Raw genomic sequence first — 24,889 nt, forward strand, 5'->3', positions numbered from 1 at the left:
GAGTTGTAGCTTCCCTGAATTCCTCTGTTGTCTTTTTCAAAGATTGCAGAAGTATACTTATATTCCTGGAGATTATATTTGAAGCATCCTGAAATGGCTCTAGGACAGTGGTTCTCTATCTTGAGCATGCATCAGAATCACTTGTAGAGTGATTTGTAAAACAAATTGCTGGGCTTCACCTGCAGAGCTTTTGACTGAGTAGGTCTAGAGTAGAACCTGAGAATTTGCTGTTATTACAAGCTCCCAGGCAATGCTGATGCTGCTCCCATAGGCACCACACTTTGAGAATCACTGCTGTAAGGGTATGTTGATGGTTTCCCATCCCCACATTTTCTGTGTGTAATAGAATCAATACCAGCATTTGAGAAACATGCTAAGTGTTCTTTGTTCTTTTTTTTTTTTTTCAAGATTTAAAAAATTTATTCATGAGAGACACAGAGAGGCAGAGACATAGGCAGGAGCAGGCTCCTGGTGGAGAGCCCAGTGTGAGACTCAATCCCAGGACCCCGGGATCACTCCCTGAGCCAAAGGCAGACACTCAACCCCTGAGCCAGTCAGGTGCCTGTATGCTAAGTGTTCTAATGAAGTATATTTGTGTTTCAATTTTTAGGCCAAGTGATGGTAATAACAATAATTCAACATGTAATATTGAAGTCATAAACTCATTGGATATTGAAGAAAGCATTTGGTCCCCTAGGTTTGGGTTGAAAGGCAAAATAGATGTCACAGTTGGTGTGAAAATACATCGAGGATGTAAAACGAAATATAAGATAATGCCATTGGAACTTAAAACTGGCAAAGAATTAAATTCTATTGAACACCGTAGTCAGGTAGGTATAAATCTTAATAAGAAAATTGTCTGAATATTTGGTATACTTAAAAATGTAGGTTTGCTTTATATATATATATATATATATTTTTTTTTTTTTTTTTAGCTTTATATATTTTGGTTCAATTTGGGTAATTTTTATTTAAGTTTCATATAGTAGTTCTCAATTTGTGATGTATCTAGAGTACTCAGATTTGCTTGTAAGTGTATACATGGCTACAGCAGAAAGTTTTCTCTAGCAAAGAATTACAACAGCTGAATTTGTAAGCCAGTTTTGCCAAGTTTATGCTGCCAAACTACTAAACAGATACCCCTAAAAAAAGAATTCCTTGCTGATAAAAGTTGCAGAAACCAAGTATATTTGGAGACTTATTTATTTATGCATTTATTTATTTATTTTAAAGACTTTATTCATTTATTCATGAAAGAGAGGCAGAAGACACAGAGGGAGAAGCAGGCTCCCTGCGAGGAGCTCAGTGCAGGACTCAATCCTGGATCCTAGGATCACGTCTTGAGCCAAAGGCAGATGCCCAACTACTAGGCCACCCAGGGGTCCCTATTTGGAGATTTCTTTATTTACTTAAAAATTTTATTTATTCATGAGAGACACAGAGAGAGGTAGAGACATAGGCTGAGGGAGAAGCAGCCTCCCTGTAAGGAGCCTGATTGGGACTTGATCCCAGGACCCCTGGATCACGACCTGAGCCAATGGCAGATGCTCAACCACTGAGCCACCCAAGTGCCCCTGTATCTGGAAATTTAATTCATGTTAGCCTATTAAAGTTGATGAGAAATCAGAGTAATACAGATTTGTTTTAGGTATGTTTAAAGCATTTCCAGCATTTCCTAAGCTTAATTTACTATGGAGCTATTTTTTCATGTAACATCTAACATAGGATACTCTTAAGAAACATTAGTCTGCATCCATTGTTTTATTTTTTACTTTTAATATGATTTTTATGATTATTATCTAAAACGAAATATATAGGGCAGCCCGGGTGGCTCAGTGGTTTAGCGCTGCCTTCAGCCCAATTTTTTCTTCAAAAAAAAAATTCAAACGAAACAAAACAAATTTCCTTTTTCCCTTGGAATCTCACACATTATTTCAGATTTTTTTTTGAGGTTCAACAGATTTTTGTTTTAAGATTTTATTTTTTATTTTATTTTATTTTATTTTGTTTTAAGATTTTATTTATTTATTCATGAGAGACAGAAACAGAGGCAGAGACACAGGCAGAGGGAGAAGCAGGCTCCATGCAGGGAGCCCGATGTGGGACTCGATCCTGGAACTCTGGGATCATGCTCTGAGCCGAAGGCAGATGCTCAACTGCTGAGCCACCCAGGCATCCCCCCCCCCCTTTTTTAAGTTTTTATTCATTTATTCATGAGAGGCACACACAGAGAGAGGCATAGACACAGGCAACTTCCACAGATTTTATATAAAGTAATATTTGGATTCAGAATACCGAATTATATAATCAGTGATTAAATATTTGTTTTTTTTTAAAGATTTATTTTTATTTATTTATGATAGACATAGAGAGAGAGAGAGAGGCAGAGGCACAGGCAGAGGGAGAAGCAGGCTCCATGCCGGGAGCCCGACGCGGGACTCGATCCTGGGACTCCAGGATCGCGCCCTGGGCCAAAGGCAGGCGCGAAACCGCTGAGCCACCCAGGGATCCCCCGTGATTAAATATTTGAATTCAGAATACCGAATTATATAATCCCAACACCAAAGGTTCTCATGCAGGCTTTTCTGTTTGGGAATTGGTGTTTCTCCTCTTATCGGGTTTTACAGATATTAGAGGTGGAGGAAAAAATAGGCTTCTGCAATTAGAAGACTCGAGCTTTTCACTTTGGTAATATAGAAATGGCTAAAATGATGAAGTAAAGATTTAACTAGATTAAAGCCTTCTTGGGACGCATAGGTGGCTCAGCAGTTGAGCATCTGCCTTTGGCTTAGACCATGATCCTTGTCCAAGATCAAGTCCCATATCAGGCTCCCTGCATGGAGCCTGTTTCTCTCTCTGCCTGTGTCTCTGCCTCTCTCTCTGTGTCTCTCATGAATAAATAAATCTTAAAAAGTAAGTAAATAAGCCTTCTTGAGGAAGGAAAATCATGCATACAAGAAAAGTTGTTTTTGAAATCAAAGATTTGAAGAAATGTACTCTATGCATAGGAGACTGAAAACTACTTTTTTTTTTAATGACAAGTTTCACAAGCACTGCTGTTTTTTTTTTAAATTGACGTATAGCTGGTATGCAATGTTGTATTAGTTTCAGGTGTACAATACAGTAATTGAGAACTTCATTATGTTATGCAATGTTAACCACAAGTGTAGCTACCATCAGTCACCATACACTGCTATTATAGTGCTATTGACTGTATTTCTTAGGCTGTACCTTTTATCTCCATGACTTACTCATTCCATAACTGGAAACCTGTATCTCTCACTCCCCTTTAGCCATTTTGCCCATCTCTTTACCTCTTTCTGCATTTTGTTTGTTCATTTGTTTTGCTTTTAGATCTTATGTATTTTTTTTTTTTTTAAAGCTTTATTTATTTATGATAGTCACAGAGAGAGAGAGGGAGAGAGGCAGAGACATAGGCAGAGGGAGAAGCTGGCTCCATGCACCAGGAGCCCCACGTGGGATTCGATCCTGGGTCTCCAGGATCACGCCCTGGGCCAAAGGCAGGTGCCAAACCACTGCGCCACCGAGGGATCCCTAGATCTTATGTATAAGGGAAATCCTATGGTATTTGTCTTTCTGCATCTGACTTATTTTACCATAAGACCTCTAGGTCCATCCATGGTGTGACACATGGCAAGATCTCATTTATTTTTAAAGATTTTATTTATTTATTCATAAGAGACAGAGAGAGAGGCAGAGACACAGGCAGAGGGAGAAGCAGGCTCCATGCAGGGAGCCGGACGTGGGACTGGATCCTGGGTCTCCAGGATCAGGCCCTGGGCTGAAGGTGGCGCCAAACCGCTGAGCCACCCGGGCTGCCCAAGATCTCATTTCTTATGTCTGAGTAGTATTCCATTATATATAAACACCACATCTTCTTTATCTATTCATCTATCGGGATCCCTGGGTGGCGCAGTGGTTTAGCGCCTGCCTTTGGCCCAGGGCGCGATCCTGGAGACCCGGGATCGAATCCCACATCGGGCTCCCGGTGCATGGAGCCTGCTTCTCCCTCTGCCTGTGTCTCTGCCTCTCTCTCTCTATCTGTGTGACTGTCATAAATAAATAAAAATTAAAAAAAAAAAGAATTATCTATTCATCTATCAGTGGACACTTAATTGAATTTAAATTTTTTAAAAAAGAAAAAATAAAAAAATTGGACACTTAAGTTGTTTCCATATCTTGGCTATTGTATATAATGTTGCACTGAACATAGCGGTGCATATATTTTTTTCAAATTAATGTTTTTGCATTCTGTGGGTAAATACCTAGTAGTGGAATTACTGGATTGTATATTATTTCTATTTTTAATTTTTTGCGGGACTTCTGTGCTGTTTTCTGCAATGGCTGTACCAATTTGCATTCCCACCAACAGTGTTCCTTTTTCTCCATATCCTTGTGAACACTTGTTATTTCTTGTCCTTGTGATTCTAGCCATTTTAATAGATGTAAGATGATATCTTATTGTGGTTTTGATTTGCATTTTCCTGACACTGAGCATTTTTTTTTAATTTTTTTTATTTATTTATGATAGTCACACACACAGAGAGAGAGAGGCAGAGACACAGGCAGAGGGAGAAGCGGGCTCCATGCACCGGGAGCCCGACGTGGGACTCGATCCCGGGTCTCCAGGATCGCGCCCTGGGCCAAAGGCAGGTGCCAAACCGCTGCGCCACCCAGGGATCCCTCACTGAGCATTTTTTAATGTGTTTGTTGGCTATCTATAGGTCTTCTATAGAAAAATGTCTCTTCAGGATCTCTGCCCATTTTTAAAAATTTAAAAAAAAAATTTTTTTTTATTTATTTATGATAGAGAGAGAGAGAGAGGCAGAGACACAGGCAGAGGGAGAAACAGGCTCCATGCACTGGGAGCCCGACGCGGGATTCGATCCTGGGTCTCCAGGATCGCGCCCTGGGCCAAAGGCAGGCACTAAACCGCTGCGCCACCCAGGGATCCCTCTCTGCCCATTTTTTTTTTTTTTTAAGATTTTATTTATTTATTCATGAGAGACACAGAGAGAAAGAGAGGCAGAGACACAGGCAGAGGGAGAAGCAGACTCCATGCAAGAGCCTGACATGGGACCCAATCCCGTGACTCCAGGATCACGCGCTGAGCTGAAGGCAGATGCTTAACCACTGAGCCACCCAGGGATCCCTCTGCCCATTTTTTAATCAGATTATTTGCTTTTTTGGGTTGAGTTGTTTAAGTTCTTTTTTTTTTTTAAAGATTTATTTATTTATTCATGAGAGACACAGAGAGAGAGAGGGGCAGAGACACAGAGGGAGAAGCAGGCTCCCCTTAGGGAGCCCGATGCGGGACTGGATCTTGGATCCCAGGATTATACCCTGAGCCAAAGGCAGACACTAAACTGCTGAGCCATCCAGGCATCCCTATAAGTTATTTATATATTTTGAATATTACCTTTTTTGGGATATATCATTTGCAGATACCTTCTCTCATTCAGTAGGTTGCTTTTTCATTTTGTTGATTTTTTTTTAAGATATTATTTATTCATGAGAGACAGAGGGATAGGTAGAGCCAGAGGGAGAAGCAGGCTCCATGCAGGTAGCCTGATGTGGGACTCGATCTTGGGACTCTGGGATCATGCCCAGAGCTGAAGGCAGACGCTTAACTGCTGAGCCACCCAGGCACCCCTGTTGATGGTTTTCTTTGCTGTGTAAAAGCTTTTTATTTTGGTAAAGTCATAGTAGTTTATTTTTGACAAATACTACTATTTTTGATAGGAACAAAATAACAAAAATCAATAAATTTGTTTTTTTTTTTTGGTTTTTATAAGCCTGTTTTGGGCACTTAATGATGAATTTATAGATAAAATTAATATATATGCTGCAGATAATGCTATATTAGATTAAATTTATTTAGTTAAAGATATTACTTTAAGTAATCTCTATAGTCTTTATGATCCTGAGATCAAGAGTTACATGCTTTATCTACTGAGCCAGCCAGGTGCCCCATTACATTTTAAATATAGCTTAGAAAACAGTAATCTGGGCAGCCCGGGTGGCTCAGCGGTTTGGCACTGCCTTCAGCCCAGGGCCTGATCCTGGAGACCTGGGATCGAGTCCCACGTCGGGCTCCCTGCATGGAGCCTGCTTCTCCTTCTCCCTCTGCCTGTGTCCCTGCCTCTCTCTCTCTCTGTGTGTCTCTCATGAATAAATAAATAAAATCTTAAGAAAAAAGAAAACAAGAATCTTGTTATAAGTTGACCTACCTAGGCATGTTAATTATAATGACTGGTCTTGGTATTTATGATTTTATGATTTATTTATTTATTTGAGAGAGAGCATGAGCGAGGATGGAGGCGGGAGGAGGGTAAGATTGGGCTAAGCAGGCTCACTACTTGATGCAGGGCTCCATCCCAGGACCCTGAGATCATGACCTGAACAAATGGCAGACACTTAACTGACTGAGCTACCCAGGCGCCCCTGAAATTTTATGGTTTAAAAACATAAATCAGGGGCATCTGGGTGGCTTAGTTGGTTAAGCTTCCAGCTCTTGATCTCTGCTCAAGTCTTAATCTCCGGGTCCTGAGTTCAAGCCCCATATTGGGCTCCACGCTGGGTGTGGAGCCTACTAAAAACCAACCAAACAAAGACATAAATCATTCAACATTTTAACCTTGGAATTCTCTTGGAAAGCATATTATCTTGTTTGTAGGTTGTATATGACTAAATGATTTGCTGTTGTTGCTACGGTGTTTTCATGAACTATAAAGCAGCTGTTTCTAACTTGTCTTAGGTGGTTTCTCTGGAGAGCACCACATACATTTAACGCAGTTAATAGTGACTCATGCTCTGCAAACCCAGTGAACTCTGTAAAGTTAGCCTCATTTAGTTGTCCCAGTAACTATGACATAAATAATATGCATTTTAGCATTTAGTTCACTTATTTAATCAAGTTTTAAAAAATATTTTATTTATTTATTTGAGGGAGAGATAACGAGAGAGCAAGAGCAGGGGTGGTGGGGAGGAAGGGCAAGGGAGAGGGAGAAGCAGGCTTCCCACTGAGTGGGGAGCCTGATGCTGGCCTTGATCCCAGGACCCTGACATCACGACCTGAGCTGAAGGCAGATGCTTAATGGACTGAACCACTCAGATGCTCCTAATTCACTTATTTTAAACAGGGAAAATAGTGTTTTGTTTTGTTTTTTCTAAAGATTTTATTTATTCATTACACACACACACACACACACACACACACAGGCAGAGACATAGGCAGAGGGAGAAGCAGGCTCCATGCTGTGGGCCCCGATCCTGGGACTCCAAGATCACGCCCTGGGCCGAAGGCAGGCGCTAAACTGAGCCACCCAGGCATCCTGAAAATAGTGTGTAAAGACTGTTAACTTCACAATGTAAAATATAGTTCAGTTAATTTTCCTCTTTAATTTATTGGAAACCTAAATATTTACTATCTAAGAAAAATTCAATGTATTTCTTCTTTGTGTAAAATTGAGAAGCATAAACAGTGTTCATGTTGTAGAAGTTAAGTATTTGTCATGGAATTATTGTATTACCTCTGCTAATTTGCTTTATGTTATTTTCAAAATGGAAATAACTGACGTTTTTATTTTTTTTAATTTTTATTTATTATTTTTTTAAGATTTACTTATTCATTTTTAGAGATAATGAGAGAGCAGAGAAAGTATGAGTGTGTGCATGTGTGTTGCGAGGAGGGGGTAGGGGTAGAGGGGGAGAATCTTTCAAGCAGACTCCCTGATGAGCAAGGAGCTGGTCATGAGGCTGGATCCCATAACCTGTGAGATCATGACCTGAGTCAAAACCCACAGTTGGATACTGACCCAACACCCAGGCACCCTGACTTTTTTATTTTAAAATTATAATTATGAAAAAAATATTATAGTTATGTGTTGATTGCTGAACACACATGCACACGTGAAAGTTAAAGTTTTTATTTGACAAAACATACAGTGTTTTCACAGCTTGTTTTGTATACACTGCTGAGCCAAGAGAGGAGAGCTGACCCAGAGGCCGGCCTGCTCCTTTACCTCAAGACTGGCAACATGTACCCTGTGCCTGCCAACCATCTTGATAAAAGAGGTAGAGTTGTTTTTTCTCAATTTACTTCCCTGGGTTTTATTTGTTTGGTTTTTCCTTTAACCTTTAGTAACCTTTAACCTTTAGTAATCAGGTATATATACCTGAAAATCATTCACTGTATTTGCTAGGCCTAAAATAGGTTATAATGTGTGGTTGTGGTTTTATTTATTTGCTTATTTGCTTATTTATGTATTTTTAGTTGTATTTTTTATTTTTTAAAAATATTTTATTTATTTATTCATGAGAGACACACAGAGAGGCAGAGACACAGGCAGAGGGAGAAGGCTCCATGCAGGTAGCCTGACTTGGGACTCGATCCCGGGTCTCCAGGATCACGCCCTGGGCTGAAGGTGGCGCTAAACTGCTCAGCCACCCTGGCTGCCCTAGTTGTATTTTTTTTTCTATTTTTATTTTTTATATATTTTTTATAATAAATTTATTTTTTATTGGTGTTCAATTTACCAACATACAGAATAACACCCAGTGCTCATCCCGTCAAGTGCCCCCCTCAGTGCCCGTCACCCATTCACCCCCACCCCCGCCCTCCTCCCCTTCCACCACCCCTAGTTCGTTTCCCAGAGTTATGAGTCTTTATGTTCTGTCTCCCTTTCTGATATTTCCCACACATTTCTTCTCCCTTCCCTTCTATTCCCTCTCACTATTATTTATATTCCCCAAATGAATGAGAACATATAATGTTTGTCCTTCTCCGATTGACTTACTTCACTCAGCATAATACCCTCCAGTTCCATCCATGTCCAAGCAAATGGTGGGTATTTGTCGTTTCTAATGGCTGAGTAATATTCCATTGTATACATAGACCACATCTTCTTTATCCATTCATCTTTCGATGGACACCGAGGCTCTTTCCACAGTTTGGCTATTGTGGACATTGCTGCTATAAACATCGGGGTGCAGGTGTCCCAGCGTTTCATTGCTTCTGTATCTTTGGGGTAAATCCCCAACAGTGCAATTGCTGGGTCGTAGGGCAGGTCTATTTTTAACTCTTTGAGGAACCTCCACACAGTTTTCCAGAGTGGCTGCACCAGTTCACATTCCCACCAACAGTGTAAGAGGGTTCCCTTTTCTCCGCATCCTCTCCAACATTTGTGGTTTCCTGTCTTGTTAATTTTCCCCATTGTCACTGGTGTGAGGTGGTATCTCATTGTGGTTTTGATTTGTATTTCCCTGATGGCCAGTGATGCAGAGCATTTTCTCATGTGCATGTTGGCCATGTCTGTGTCTTCCTCTGTGAGATTTCTCTTCATGTCTTTTGCCCATTTCATGATTGGATTGTTTGTTTCTTTGGTGTTGAGTTTAATAAGTTCTTTATAGATCTTGGAAACTAGCCCTTTATCTGATACATCATTTGCAAGTATCTTCTCCCATTCTGTAGGTTGTCTTTGAGTTCTGTTGACTGTATCCTTTGCTGTGCAAAAGCTTCTTATCTTGATGAAGGACCAATAGTTCATTTTGCTTTTGTTTCTTTTGCCTTCGTGGATGTATCTTGCAAGAAGTTACCGTGGCTGAGTTCAAAAAGGGTGTTGCCTGTGTTCTCCTCTAGGATTTTGATGGAATCTTGTCTCACATTTAGATCTTTCATCCATTTTGAGTTTATCTTTGTGTATGGTGAAAGAGAGTGGTCTAGTTTCATTCTTCTGCATGTGGATGTCCAATTTTCCCAGCACCATTTATTGAAGAGACTTTTCTTCCAATGGATAGTCTTTCCTCCTTTATCGAATATTAGTTGACCATAAAGTTCAGGGTCCACTTCTGGGTTCTCTATTCTGTTCCATTGATCTATGTGTCTGTTTTTGTGCCAGTACCACACTGTCTTGATGACCACAGCTTTGTAGTACAACCTGAAATCTGGCATTGTGATGCCCCCAGATATGTTTTTTTTTTTTTAAATTCCCCTGGCTATTTGGGGTCTTTTCTGATTCCACACAAATCTTAAAATAATTTGTTCTAACTCTCTGAAGAAAGTCCATGGTATTTTGATAGGGATTGCATTAAACGTGTAAATTGCCCTGGGTAACGTTGACATTTTCACAATATTAATTCTGCCAATCCATGCACATGGAATATTTTCCCATCTCTTTGTGTCTTCCTCAGTTTCTTTCAGAAGTTCTTTAGTTTTTAGGGTATAGATCCTTTACCTCTTTGGTTAGGTTTATTCCTAGGTATCTTATGCTTTTGGGTGCAATTGTAAATGGGATTGACTCCTTAATTTCTCTTTCTAAGGTCTCATTGTTAGTGTATAGAAATGCCATTGATTTCTGGGCATTGATTTTGTATCCTGCCACGCTACCAAATTGCTGTATGAGTTCTAGCAATCTTGGGGTGGAGGCTTTTGGGTTTTCTATGTAGAGTATCATGTCATCGGCGAAGAGGGAGAATTTGATTTCTTCTTTGCCAATTTGAATGCCTTTAATGTCTATGTCTTTTTGTTGTCTGATTGCTGAGGCTAGGACTTCCAATACTATGTTGAATAGCAGTGGTGAGAGTGGACGTCCCTGTCTTATTCCTGATCTTAGGGGAAAGGCTCCCAGTGCTTCCCCATTGAGAATGATATTTGCTGTGGGCTTTTCGTAGATGGCTTTTAAGATGTTGAGGAATGTTCCCTCTATCCCTACACTCTGAAGAGTTTTGATCAGGAATGGATGCTGTATTTTGTCAAATGCTTTCTCTGCATCTAATGAGAGGATCATATGGTTCTTGGTTTTTCTCTTGCTGATATGATGAATCACATTGATTGTTTTACGAGTGTTGAATCAGCCTTGTGTCCCGGGGATAAATCCTACTTGGTCATGGTGAATAATTTTCTTAATGTGTTGTTGGATCCTATTGGCTAGTATCTTGTTGAGAATTTTTGCATCCATGTTCATCAGGGATATTGGTCTGTAATTCTCCTTTTTGGTGGGGTCTTTGTTTGGTTTTGGAATTAAGGTGATGCTGGCCTCATAGAACGAATTTGGAAGTACTCCATCTCTTTCTATCTTTCCAAACAGCTTTAGTAGAATAAGTATGGTTTCTTCTTTAAACGTTTGATAGAATTCCCCTGGGAAGCCATCTGGCCCTGGACTTTTGTGTCTTGGGAGGTTTTCGATGACTGCTTCAATTTCCTCCCTGGTTTTTGGCCTGTTCAGGTTTTCTATTTCTTCCTGTTCCAGTTTTGGTAGTTTGTGGCTTTCCAGGAATGCGTCCATTTCTTCTAGATTGCCTAATTTATTGGCGTATAGCTGTTCTTTTTAAGAAGAATTTTAACAATATACTGTATAATTGAAAACATCTTTAACCTTTTAAAATTTTATTATATAAAAATTTATTTTAAACTTGTCTTGTGGGCAGCCCCGGTGGCACAGCGGTTTAGCGCCACCTGCAGCCCGGGGTGTGATCCTGGAGACCTGGGATCAAGTACCGCGTCGGGCTCCCTGCATGGAGCCTGCTTCTCCCTCTGCCTGTGTCTCTGCCTCTCTTTCGGTCTCTTTGAATGAATGAATGAATGAATGAATAAATAAATAAACAAACAAATAAATAAATAAATCTTAAAAAAATATTAAAAAAAATAAACTTGTATTTAGACACTCTAGATAGCTGTATTTATCCTTAGCATTTAGCTAGAAATACCAGCTTCACAATATTTATCAGTTATGAGATATATGGTTGTTTAAAAGAACTTATCAAGTAAACAAAAATTTAAGGAAATATACACCGAAATGTTCATAGTGTCTAGTGTAATGGGAAATACAAATGTTCATTTTATGTTTTTAAATCTTGAAGTTTTACATGAGAAAGATATATAATAAACTTCACTTAATTCTTAAACACCTCCTTCCCTTTTTTTCCTCACAGAATTATTAAGGCTAAGAAACCAGATGGCATTCTCTTTGTTTCACCGTATTAGTAAATCTGCTATTGAAAAGGAAAAGACAAAGCTTGCTCCTTTGCCACAAATAATTGAAGACCAGCAATCTTGTAAATATTGTTCACAAATTGGCAATTGTGCTCTTTATAGCAGGTAAAAACATTGTCTTTCAAAAGTATTAATTCCAATTCAGTGTTAACTCAATAATAGAATGCCTTTTAAACTTTTTCCAAAAGTGGTTATTTTAATCTTGCTACAAATAGTTTCTGGGGAACTGAAATAATTTTAGGACTTAATCGAATCTGGGTAAGAAAGATGTAGTACAGGGGCACCTAGCTGGCTCATTTGGTGGAGCATGTGACTTGATTTTGGGTTTTAAGTTTGAAAAAATGTAGGGTGTAGAGATAGCTGAAAAATAAAATCTTTTTGTTTTTAAGATTTTATTTATTCATGAGAGACACACACAGAGAGAGAGAGAGAGAGGCAGAGACAGAGGCAGAGGGAGAAGCAGGCTCCATGCAGGGAGCCTGATGTGGGACTCGATCCCAGGTCTCCAGGACCAGGCCCCGGGTTGAAGGCAGGCACTAAACGGCTGAGCCACCCGGGCTGCCCTGAAAAATAAAATCTTAAAAAAGGAAGTATAGGAATTTTAAATATTATATAGCGTTTCTTAAATAAGACTTTAAGACTTCTTCTTCTTTTTTTTTTTTTTAAGATTTTATTTATTTATTCATGAGAGACATAGAGGGAGAAGCAGGCTCCTCACAGGGAGCTCTGTATGGGACTTGATCCCCAGACCCCGGATCTCGCCCTGAGCCGAAAGTAGACGCTCAACCACTGAGCCACCCAGGTACCCTGAATTCTTCTATTTCCTAATTGCTATTTTAGTTTTATGCCTTGTGTAGTTAAAAACAAGAAAATTGGGGTAGCCCAGGTAGTTCAGTGGTTTAGCACCGCCTTCAGTCCAGGGCCTGATCCTGGAGACCTAGGATTGAGTCCCACATTGGGCTCCCAGCATGGAGCCTGCTTCTCCCTCTGCCTGTATCTCTGCCCCCCACCCCCCACTATGTCTCTCATGAATAAATAAATAAAATTTAAAAAAAAAAACGGGGAAATTGGTTCTTTCAGACATATAGTTTGAAATAATTCAACAGACTTGTCTTCCTGTTTATATATGTCTATTTTTCTTTTTTTAGGATTTTTAAAAAAATTTTACTTATTTATTCATGAGAGACATAGAGAGAGAGAGAGAGAGAGAGAGAGAGCCAGAGAGCCAGAGAGAGAGAGCCAGAGACACAGGCAGAGAGAGAAGCAGGTTCCATGCAGGGAGCCCGATGTGGGACTAGATCCTGGAACCCCAGGATCTCGCCCTGAGCCAAAGGCAAGTACCTAATTGCTGAGCCACCCAGGCATCCATTTTTAAGATTTTTTAAGTGATCTCTACACCCAGCATAGGGCTCTAATTTACAATCCTGAGATCAAGAGTTGCATGTTCCACCTACTAAGCCAGTCAGGCACCTATGTATCTATTTTTCTACATAGGGAAAGTTTTTCAGGTGTCATAAAACGTGGTTTGTATTTATACCTTCATAGGTCAGTAAGTGTTTTTAAGGACACAAAAAGTAGTTAGATGTATATATAGAGTAGGAAACAAGATCAAATCAAGACCAAAGTTCCAGTTCAGCCTAAGAATTCCCACAAAGGGGGATGCCTTGGTGGCTCAATGATTGAGCGTCTGCCTTCGGCTTAGGGTGTGATCCCAGGATCTGTGCTTGAGTCTTGCATCGGGCTCCCTATGGGGAGCCTGCTTCTCCTTCTGCCTATGTCTCTGCCTTTCTCTCTCTGTGTCTCTCATGAACGAATAATAAATCTTTAGGGGGAAAAAAAGGGGATGGCTGGGTGGCTCAGCGGTTTAGCACCTGCCTTTGGCCCAGGGCGTGATACTGGAGTCCTGGGATCCAGTCCCACATTGGGCTCCCTGCATGGATCCTGCTTCTCCCTCTGTCTGTGTCTCTGCCTCTCTCTCTGTCTCTCATGAATAAATAAATAAAATCTTTAAAAAAAAATCCCCATAAAGGACTTTTCAAAGTATATCATACAAAAGCTCTTTTAATGCAAAGGCGCATGAACTCTGGGACGTTTGGGCCTATAGGAGAAGCATTTTTTTTTGAAATCTTGTTTTATTCTCTATGTTTTGTATGCTGTCCTATAACACTTGTTTCTGTATAAAAACAAAAATTAGTGCTCGCTTCAGCTGCACATATACTAAAAATTGAAAAATTTACATTAAGCATAATTGATACTCTATGTAATTATCCGTGTTTTTATGTTGACTTTACTGGCACAGAGCTGGATGTACAAATTGTGACTTTGAGAGATGCAGGTGTACACAATGTATAAAATTGCTATAATTATAGGAATGAAAACTAGAGTATACCAAACTTAAGTAGCTATTAGGGTGATAGTCCTTAAAAGCAAAATGTTATACTGGGTTTCGTAAGCATTTTGTTTTGTAAAAAGCTATTTGGCTTATAAAATGTTGAAATGACTTTTTTTTTTAAAGATTTTATTTATTCGTGAGAGAGAGAGGATATAAAAATTAAAAATATTTTATTTATTTATTCAAGAGAGACACAGAAAGAGAGGCAGAGAAGGCAGAGGGAGAAGCAGGTTCCGTGCAGGGAGCCTGATGTGGGACTCTATCCCGGGACTCCAGGATCACGCCCTGGGCTGAAGGCAGGCGCTAAACTGCTGAGCCACCCAGGGATCCCCTGAAATGACTTTTAAAGAAAATTAGGACCTGTGGTTAAAAGTTACAGTGATCATCCCTCTGGGCCCAGTGGTCTATATGATGACCTTTGCTCCGTTTACAGCAGGGTTTGAAGCAGATCTCTTTGTCAGGAACCCTGCCCAAGGCCCTTCTGTTCACACATTCCTGTACTGAATAAAGTGTGTTTGACTCTAAAAAAAAAAAAAAAAAGTTACAGTGATCATCATATATGTATGCTTATTTCAGAAATAACCTCATTTTTATAGCTAGCCAGTGAAATGTTTTATATACATCTTTCTTTAGAGCAGTTGAACAACAGACGGATGACAGTTCAGTCCCGATTGGCATGCTGCCCAAAATAAAAGAAGAAACCCAACATTTAAAGCTTACACACTTGGAGTATTTTAGCCTTTGGTGTCTAATGTTAACCCTGGAGTCACAATCAAAGGATAATAAAAAGAATCACCAACATATATGGTTAATGCCTGCTTCAGAAATGTAAGTGGTTCATCTAATACAGTAAAACTTCAGTAATTTGGATTAGCTAATGGGATGGTATTTAAAATCAGGAAAAATATGGGATACATGATATCATGGCAGAGATGTGCAATTTTGTATATTCATGCCAACTCTAGATGGCTGTCAATGAATTGTCTCTAAGTAGGAGCACTACTATTTTCATTAGGTTAAATATGTCTTGAGTAATCTTATTTTAAAAATTATTAGTCCTTTTTCATCAGTGAAAAGAGGATAAAGTTTAATATGAGGTGAATTTTAGCATCCTAGTACAAATTAATGACGTTTTACTTAATACTTTAAATACTAGTCTTTAAGAAGTTCATATTTTCAGATTCAAATTTTCTAAAATTGGTCCATCTTTTATTTTGTGAGACATATTTTTAATTTTTTTAAATTAAAAAGAATTTTTTTAGTTTCAGAGGTAGAGTTTAGTGATTCATCAGTTGCATACAGAACCCAGTGCTCATTACATCACATGCCCTTCTTAATGTCCATTACCTAGTTGCCCCATTCCCTTACCCACTTCCCTTCCAGCAACCCCCCCGTTTGTTTCCTATAGAGATCTATTTTTTACAAGGTTTTTTTTTTTTTTTTTAAGATTTATTTATTTATTCATGAGAGACACACAGAGAGAGGCAGAGAAATAGGCAGAGGGAGAAGCAGGCTCCTCGCAGGGAGCCTGATGTGGGACTTGATCTTGCATCCTGGGATTATGACCTGAGCCAAAGGCAGAAACTCAATTGCTGAGCCATCCAGGCGTCCCTATTTTTACAAGTTGCTTATAAAGTAATTTTGTCTTTGCGTAGTATTTTTCTTCATGTAATATTTCATTCCATTTGATCCACTTATTTATAACTTTCCAGTATGAATGTTGATTTTTTTTTTTTTTAATATTTTTTTTTTATTTATTTATGATAGGCACACAGTGAGAGAGAGAGAGGCAGAGACACAGGCAGAGGGAGAAGCAGGCTCCATGCACCGGGATGCCCGATGTGGGATTCGATCCCGGGTCTCCAGGATCGCGCCCTGGGCCAAAGGCAGGCGCTAAACCGCTGCGCCACCCAGGGATCCCATGAATGTTGATTTTAATGTAACTTTAGAAATAATTGGACTGTTATTTCCTTCATAGTAAATTTTTTATTTTTGTTTATTTTTATTTATTTATTTTTCCTTCATAGTAAATTTTAACACAAGGAATCATTACAGTGGATAAAATTTAAGTTGTTTTTTTTTTTTTGTTTTTTTGTTTTGTTTTTTATATTTTTTTTAAGTTGTTTTTGATAGACTGCGTAAGTATAGTGACTGTCAAGTGTACATGCCAACAAGCTTTTGAAGTTGTACTTAATAGTAGTGTCTAAAGGTTGTAAATACTTAATACTTATTTCTTAGAAGCAGTGGAATTATCAACTTGCTTGCCATTATTTTAGTAACAATAATTATAAATCCTCTTGTAAATGCTAAAGAAATAGGTACTTATTTTCTTCACATCAACTTCCGGAAAAGCATTACCATTTTGTCTTGTAATGTTACGTGTATCAGCATAGGAAGTGGGGATGTTGTTCAAGCTTCAAAGTGCTGATGCACATGTTTTCAGAGTTCTCAGCCTGTGAATGCAATAAGGTATGTACTCCCTAGCACTTGTCCAGATGTCTTTTGATGAGGGATTATTTTAAAACTCATAGAATGTTTCTTAGCATTTCTGACACTTTAATGTAGATTGTGGAAAGTGTAAAACCGATTGGGTAGGTATTAACATTATAGCTTCCAGGGGCCAGATGAACAAGTAAATTGTGGGAAAATGCAAATTCAGTATTTTTATATATGATGTAAATGGAAGCTTTCTCTCACTGTCTTTCTTTCTGTTTCTTAGGGAAGAGAGTGGCACCTGCATTGGAAACCTGATTAGAACAGAATGTGTAAAGACAATTTGTGATGGACAATATTTACATAATTTTCAACGTAAAAATGGTGACATTCCTGTCACAAATCTAATGGCAGGTGATAGGATTATTTTAAGTGGAGAAGAGAGAACACTATTTGCTTTGTCTAGGGGATATGTGAAGGAGATTAACGTGACATCAGTAACCTGTTTATTGGACAGGTAATGAAATGTCCCTCTGGTGGGATAACAGCTTTATTGATACATAAGTTGCACACTATACACAGTTTATTCATTTAAACAATTATTCATGGTTTTTAGTATATGCTTAGAGTTGTGTAGCCATCACCAAAATCATATTTTGAAAAGAATATTTTCATCACCCCAAAAAGAACCCTTGTGTCCTTTGGTATTCATTCCTCCTACGCCAGGCAATCATGTTTCCTTTTTGATCCTATAGATGTCCCTGTTCTGAACATTTCATAGAAATGGGATCTTATACTATGTGGCCTTTTGTGACTGGCTTTTTTTCCCTTAGCACAATGTTCTTGAGATTCATCTTTATGTAGTAGGATGTGTCAGTGCTTCATTACCCCCCTCCTTTTTTAAGTAATCTCTGTGCCCAGTGTAGGACTTGAACTCACAACCCCGAAATCAAGAGTCCCACACTCCACCAGCTGAGCCAGCCAGGTGCTCCACTTCATTCGCTTTTTTATTTATTTTTTATTTTTTAAGTTTTATTTATTTATTCATGAGAGACACAGAGAGAGGCAGAGACACAGGCAGAGGGAGGAGAAGCAGGCTCCATGTGGGGAGCCCCATGTGGGACTCTATCCTGGGACTCCAGGATTATGTCCTGGGCCGAAGGCAGGCGCCAAACCACTGAGCCACCCAGACATCCCCTTCATTTGCTTTTTAAAAAAAAAAATTGAGGTAGGGTGCCTGGGTGATTCAGTGGTTGAGCATCTGCCTTTGGCTTGGGTTATGATCCCAGGGTCCTGGGGTTTTGGGGTCCTGGGATTGAGTTCCGCATTGGTCTCCTTATGGGGAGCCTGCTTCTCCCTCTGCCCATGTCTCTGCTTCTCTCTGTGTCTCTCATGAATAAATAAATGAAATCTTAAAAAAATTTTTTTGAGGTAATGCCACATAATCTATAATTGACCACTAACCATTTAAAAATGTACAGTTCAGTGACATTTAATACATTCATAGTATATTATGTAAATGTCACTTCTATCTAGTATCATTGCCCTGAAAGAAAATGTACCCATTACGTAGTCACTACCCCTCTCCCCAGCCCCTGGCAATAACCAGTCTGTTTTCTGTCTGTTGGGTTTATCTCTTCTGGATATTTCTTTTTCTTTCTTTCTTTCTTTCTTTCTTTTCTTTCTTTCTTTCTTTCTTTCTTTCTTTCTTTCTTTCTTCTTTCTTTCTTTTTTAAAGACTTTATTTACTTATTTGAGAGAGAGAGAGAGATAAGCAGACTCTCCACTGAGCGGGGAGCCCAACTCTGGGGCTCAATCCCAGGACCCTAACATCATAACCTAAGCCGAGTCAGAGACTTAACCCACTGGGTCACCCTGTACAACATATTATTTGTTTGTTTTGTTTTATTTTGTTTGCCTAGCTTCTTTTACTCAGCATAATGTTTCTGAGGTTCATCTATGTTTTGGCATTTATCAATATCTTATTTCTTTATGGCTGAATAATATTCGGTTATGTGGATAGGCCACATTTTGCTCATCCATTCACCAGCTGATGGACATTTGAATTGTTTCCACTTTTTGGGTGTTATGGTAATGTTGCTATAAATATTCACATACAGATTTTTTAAAAACATTTTATTTATTCATGAGAGACAGAGAGAGGTAGAGACATAGGCAGACAGAGGAGAAGCAGGCTCCATGCAAGAAACCTGATGCAGGACTTGATCCTGGAACTCAAGGATCACACCCCAAGCCGAAGGCAGACACTCAATCACTGAGCCACTTAGGCATCCCTCACATACAAATATTTACGTGAATATATATATATATATATATATTTTTTTTAAAGACTTTATTTACTTATTTAAAGATTTATTTATTTTAGGGAGAGAGAAGCAGATTCCCCTCTGAGCATGGAACCTGACGTGGGGTTCGATCTCAGAACCTTGAGATCATGGCTTGAGCCGAAGTCAAGAGTCGGGTGCTTAACCAGCTGAGCCACATAAGCGCCCCTATGTGAATATATTTTTATTTTCCTTTGTAGAGACCTATTAATGGAATTCTTGGGCTGTGTACTAATTTTGAGTTTAACATTTTGAGAAACTACCAAACTGCTAAACTTTTGCTTAGTATATTCTGTTTCATAATACTAATTGTAGACCTGATTTTATCTAGTTCTCAGGACACATGAATGGCAGGCAGGCTAGATTCCCTATTAGCTGTGAATCTTATTCATAGCAGTGTGGGCACTCACCATTTCATTTTATCCTTCTAAAAAGAACTGTTTTGGGGACCTGGCTGGCTTAGTCAAGCATGCAACTCTTGATCTCAGAGTTGTAGGTTTCGAGCCCCATGTTGGGTGTAGAGATTACTTAAAAATAAAGTCTTTTTAAAAAGAGACTTTTTTTTTTCCAGTTTGTGGTTGTGACAAAGTATATTTATCTCTGTTAAAACAAAGTGAGTTCATTTAAAGAAAAATATTAAATAAATAGAGTAGTTGACATGAAAGTTTGTGGTTGAGACCACTATCCATGTTCACCAATATCTACATTCCCCTCTTCCTGTACTTCCAGCCTTTGTGCATTCAAGTGCAGGCTATGCATTGCCATATTTTAATGGATGGAGATCAGCAGTTGGAATGCAGTGACTTCTGGGTAACTGCCCTGGACTTGTCCAGGGTTCTTCTCTACCAGTCAGTATTTCTAGTTTAAACATAACCAGCCCTAGTCTGGGTTTCATGACATCGGAGTATAAGTCACCTTGTTTCTTTTGTCTGTTAGAGTATCCTGTAGTCCCTTGCAGTTATTTATTTAGTGCCTATCCTGCTTTGCAAAACCTTGAGAAGTTTATAATCTTATGGGTAGACAAACATATTTTTGGTCTAATATGACAAGTGTTTGAATTGAAGAGAACATGGGTGAGAGATGTTTAACCCAATTTTAGGAGGCTCAGAGAAAGCTTTTTGAAAGAAGTCATTCTGGATCTTCATTTGGTGGATTAATTAGCCTGATGGAGCAATGTGAGAAGAGTATGCCAGGCAGAGGAACATGACACATAAAGACATGATGGTGTGATATGCTGTGAAATGGAGTATTCAGGAAACTGCAGGAATGTGAAAGATGGAGAGTGTAGGGGCTCCTAGGTGGTTCAGTCAGTTAAGTGTCTGCCTTTGGCTCAGGTCATGATCTCAGAGCCCTGGGATGGAGTCCCAGTCAAGGCTCCCTGCTCAGCAAGAAGTTTCCTCCATTTCCCTATGCCCCTCCCCCCTCTGCTCTTCTGGGCAAGGGCTCTCTCTCAAATAAATAAATAAAATCTTAAACAAGAGAAGAGTGTGTGATGCGGGAGGTCAGTTCATAGAAGGTCTCATATACCATGTTATGTTGTGACTTTATTCAGATATATTGAAGAGTTTTAAACAGAAGAGTAATAATCAGATTTGCATTTTTCTGTGGATGCATTGTGAGAACTCATTAATTAATAGAGATGACAGTGAAAGCATAGACCCCAGGAAACTTACAGGGTCCAGGCTAGCAGTAATTTCTTTGGCAGTAAAGATGGAGTGACTTCTAGAAGTATTTAGAAAGTAAAATTGGCTGACATTTGGATGCTGATTGGATGTGGAGGTTGGGAAGAGGTAAGGGAATGGGAGAAGGAAGGAATAAGGTAATGGTATGGAGACAAGAGTTATTGACTGGAATCAGAATGGGGATCAGATTCAGCAGGGATGAAGATTTGTTCAGGTTTGAATGTATTGAGTTTTAAAAGCCTGGGTTTTAACCAAGTGATTTGCTGCCTGCTGGACATCCAGACCTGAAGCTTGGGTGAGCAATGAGGTAGAAGAGGAATGTGAGGTCAGGCGTCAAAGTGTAGATTTGGGATTTAGAGCTACATGAGGGCATGGAACCAAAGGAAAAAATAGTAGGGCAGGGGACCAGGGAGGGGACTCTAGGAAACCCCAGAGTTTTAGGAGCTGGGGGAAGAGTGGGAGAAGACATCAGGAAAGATCTTTGTTCCAGATTGGAGGAGAGAGGGACCATGTGCTCAGGATCCTTCTAGGGGTGGTGAGCCCAGGCTAAATTGCAAAGCAAGGCCTAGTGAATTGTGAGCAGGTATTGTAGATTCCTGATTAATTGCTTTGACCTTAGTGTCTCATGCCCTTCCCTACTTTTCCCCCTCTTCTTGCCAATCCACTGTTCTTATATTATCTGATTGGCAAGTATGAATTAGGGCCTGGTAGCCATTTTTTTTTAAAGAATTTAATTTATTTATTTGAGAGAGCAGGAGAGAGAGAGAATGAGCAGGAGAAGAGACAGAGAGAGAGGGAGAAGTAAACTCTCCCCACAGTATGGAGCCCTATGCGGACTCGATCGCAGTACCCTGGGATTATGTCCTGAGCCAAAAGCAGACGCTTAACCAACTGAGCCACCCATGTGCCTCTGGTAACCATTTTAATAGCTATTCTGGCTCATTTACTCTTTTAGGACAGCAGTATGTTTCCTATACAGACCTACTGACCATGTTAAATGAAAAACATTCATGTACACCTGTTTTGCTGTTTTAGGAACGTGTCAGTACTCCCAGAATCAACTTTGTTCAGATTGGACCAGGAAGAAAAAACTTGTGATATAGATACCCCATTAGGAAATCTTTCTAAATTGATGGAAAATACCTGTGTCAGGTTTGTAACAATGAGTGAGTCTGAAATTTACCCCACTTTTCCTAAGGAATGTTATTACTAACAGCATTTCCTTTTCTTTTTAGCCAAAAACTTCGAGATTTAATCATTGACTTCCGTGAACCTCAGTTTATATCCTACCTCAGTTCTGTTCTTCCATATGATGCAAAGGATACAGTTGCCTGCATTCTAAAAGGTATGTGATAATCAGCATGTCTGCTTCCATTGAGTGTTCTTGGTTGTATTTATAATTGAATGTGCATTATTATCTCTCATTTTTATAACTTATTAAACTTGTGATTATAGTTTTTAGACAGATTCTCTTGGGAAGGAGTTTACATTTATCCCTTAATATCACCGTGACATTTTCTTACTTTGAAAAGATGTATTGAAGAACAGAGTTGAATAGAGGCTGCAAGTTTCTTTCTTTTCTTTCTTTCCTTCCTTCTTTCCTTCTTTCCTTCCTTCCTTCCTTCACTTATTTATTCACGAGAGACACACAGAGAGAGAGAGAGGCAGAGACACAGGCAGAGGGAGAAGCAGGCTCCATGCAGGGAGCCGGATGTGGACTTGATCCTGGGATTCCGGGATCACTTCCTGAGCCGAAGGCAGATGCTTAAGCGCTGAGCCACCCAGGTGTCCCGAGGCTGCAAGTTTCTTATAGTTCATTTGCTCACTGAAATCTAACATTCTTTTTCCTATTATTTTTAAATTTAAATGTAGGTTTGAATAAACCTCAGAGGCAAGCAATGAAAAAGGTACTTCTTTCAAAAGACTACACACTCATCGTGGGTATGCCTGGAACAGGAAAAACAACTACAATATGTACTCTTGTAAGTAAGGTTATTATACTTTTGCTTAGAAACTCTTTACATTGGCTTCTCAGTTTGGAGAATGTGATGTTTTCTATCAGAAGAGCTGAATTTTAGATCAAAAGGCTTTATTTCAAATTAAACTTTTAGAATGACATGAGAAATATAAAAGCTATGTCACAAAAAGTTGTAATCATGTTGTAGGTTTCTTGTATTTAGGGTTGTCTGAGATCTCTTTCTGTTGGTGGCATGTATATCATTGTATGCTTTCCTTCCTTTTTTCTTAAAAAATATTTTATTTATTTAATCATGAGAGACACAGAGAGGGGCAGAGGGAGAAACAGGCTTCATGCAGGTAGCCTGATGCGGGACTTGATCCTAGGACTCTAGGATCATGCTCTGAGCCAAAGGTAGACGCTCAACATCAAGCCACCCAGGTGTCCCATCCTTCCCTTTAAAATTGAGAAATTTCAGGACACCTGGGTGGCTCAGCAGTTTGGTGCCTGCCTTTGGCCCAGGGCATAATCCTGGGGACCTGGGATCGAGTCCCACCACATCGGGCTCCCCATGGAGCCTGCTTCTCCTGCCTATGTGTCTCTGTGTCTCTCATGAAAAAAAAAAGGAAAAAAAGATAAAAAGAGGTGGTTGAAATTTTTCTGGGATTTTTTTTTCCACGTCAGTAAATTTCTGTGTTAATCTTAGAATAGCCATAATGTGGCAACAAATATTTATTTATTTATTTATTCATTCATTCATTCATTAGGAGACACACAGAGAGAGAGAGGCAGAGATACAGGCAGAGGTTGATGCAGGCTCCATGCAGGGAGCCTGATGTGGGACTCGATCCTGGGACTCCAGGATCATGCCCTGGGCCGAAGGCAGACGCTAAACCTCTGAGCCACCCAGGGATCCTGGCAACAAATATTTAATTGATTGATCCTGTGTGCCAGGCACTATTCAAAGTTTGTATATACTCAATTTTATCATCACTAATAATATATTATTAACATATCTAATAAGATAATGCCATGTGGGGATGCCTGGGTGGCTCAGTGGTTGAGTGCCTGCCTTTGGCCCAGGGCATGATCCTGAAGTCCTGGGATTGAGTCCCACGTCGGGCTCCCTGCATGGAGCCTGCTTCTCTCTCTGCCTGTGTCTCTGCCTCTCTCTCTCTCTGTGCGTCTCCCATGAATAGATAAATAAAATCTTAAAAAAAAAAAAAAAGATAATGCCATGTTATTTTCATAAAACCTTTTGACTTCATAATTTTGTAAAATGTTACCTTGACTCAGCTCAAAATGATGCTTCCTATTAAGTTTAAGCATGTTAAAAATTATCTGGAATTAAAAGTAATACTATTTTCCTTTCTTTTATTCATTATTAGGTAAGAATTCTCTATACCTGTGGTTTTAGTGTTTTGTTGACCAGCTATACACACTCTGCTGTTGACAATATTCTTTTGAAGTTAGCAAAGTTTAAAATAGGATTTTTGCGTTTGGGTCGGTCTCAGAAGGTACATCAAGACATCCAGAAATTCACAGAAGAGGAAATTTGCAGATCGAAGCCCATTAAATCCTTAGCTCTTCTGGAAGAACTCTACAACAGTCATGTAAGTACAATTATTGCATAATAATACCAATAGTAATTTTTGTAGACAGACCAAGTGGAGAAACACCATTCTGGGAAATTTTGTCACATTGACCAGTTTTTTTATTTTTTTATTTTATTTTATTTTTTTAATTTTTATTTATTTATGATAGGCACACAGTGTGAGAGAGAGAGGCAGAGACACAGGCAGAGAGAGAAGCAGGCTCCATGCACCGGGAGCCCGATGTGGGATTCAATCCCGGGTCTCCAGGATCGCGCCCTGGGCCAAAGGCAGGCACCAAACCACTGCGCCACCCAGGGATCCCTATTTTTTTATTTTAAAGATTTTATTTATTTATTCATGAGAGACACAGAGAGAGAGAGAGAGAGAGAGAGAGAGAGAGAGAGAGGAAACAGACACAGGTAGAGGGAGAAGCAGACTCCATGCAAGGAGCCTGACGTGGGACTCGATCCCG

At 39.4% G+C, this 24,889-nt stretch overlaps 1 protein-coding gene across 3 annotated transcripts in view; it reads left to right on the forward strand.

Annotated features, from left to right (window-relative positions):
• Positions 1-24,889, forward strand: part of DNA2 (DNA replication helicase/nuclease 2) — a 55,363-nt gene that overhangs the window by 15,079 nt on the left and 15,395 nt on the right. For 2 of the 3 annotated variants that reach the window (XM_055324775.1, XM_055324777.1), the window contains exons 6-14: positions 611-830; positions 7,980-8,097; positions 11,953-12,118; positions 15,039-15,233; positions 17,125-17,355; positions 21,901-22,017; positions 22,101-22,210; positions 22,738-22,847; positions 24,211-24,435. In XM_055324775.1, the coding sequence (XP_055180750.1) occupies positions 611-830; positions 7,980-8,097; positions 11,953-12,118; positions 15,039-15,233; positions 17,125-17,355; positions 21,901-22,017; positions 22,101-22,210; positions 22,738-22,847; positions 24,211-24,435 (1,492 nt within the window). The remainder of the gene's footprint in view (positions 1-610; positions 831-7,979; positions 8,098-11,952; positions 12,119-15,038; positions 15,234-17,124; positions 17,356-21,900; positions 22,018-22,100; positions 22,211-22,737; positions 22,848-24,210; positions 24,436-24,889) is intronic. The other variant, XM_055324776.1, reaches the window with a different exon arrangement.

Source organism: Nyctereutes procyonoides, unplaced genomic scaffold (genome assembly GCF_905146905.1).
Source record: "Nyctereutes procyonoides isolate TBG_1078 unplaced genomic scaffold, NYPRO_anot_genome, whole genome shotgun sequence".
NCBI classification, from domain to species: domain Eukaryota; kingdom Metazoa; phylum Chordata; class Mammalia; order Carnivora; family Canidae; genus Nyctereutes; species Nyctereutes procyonoides.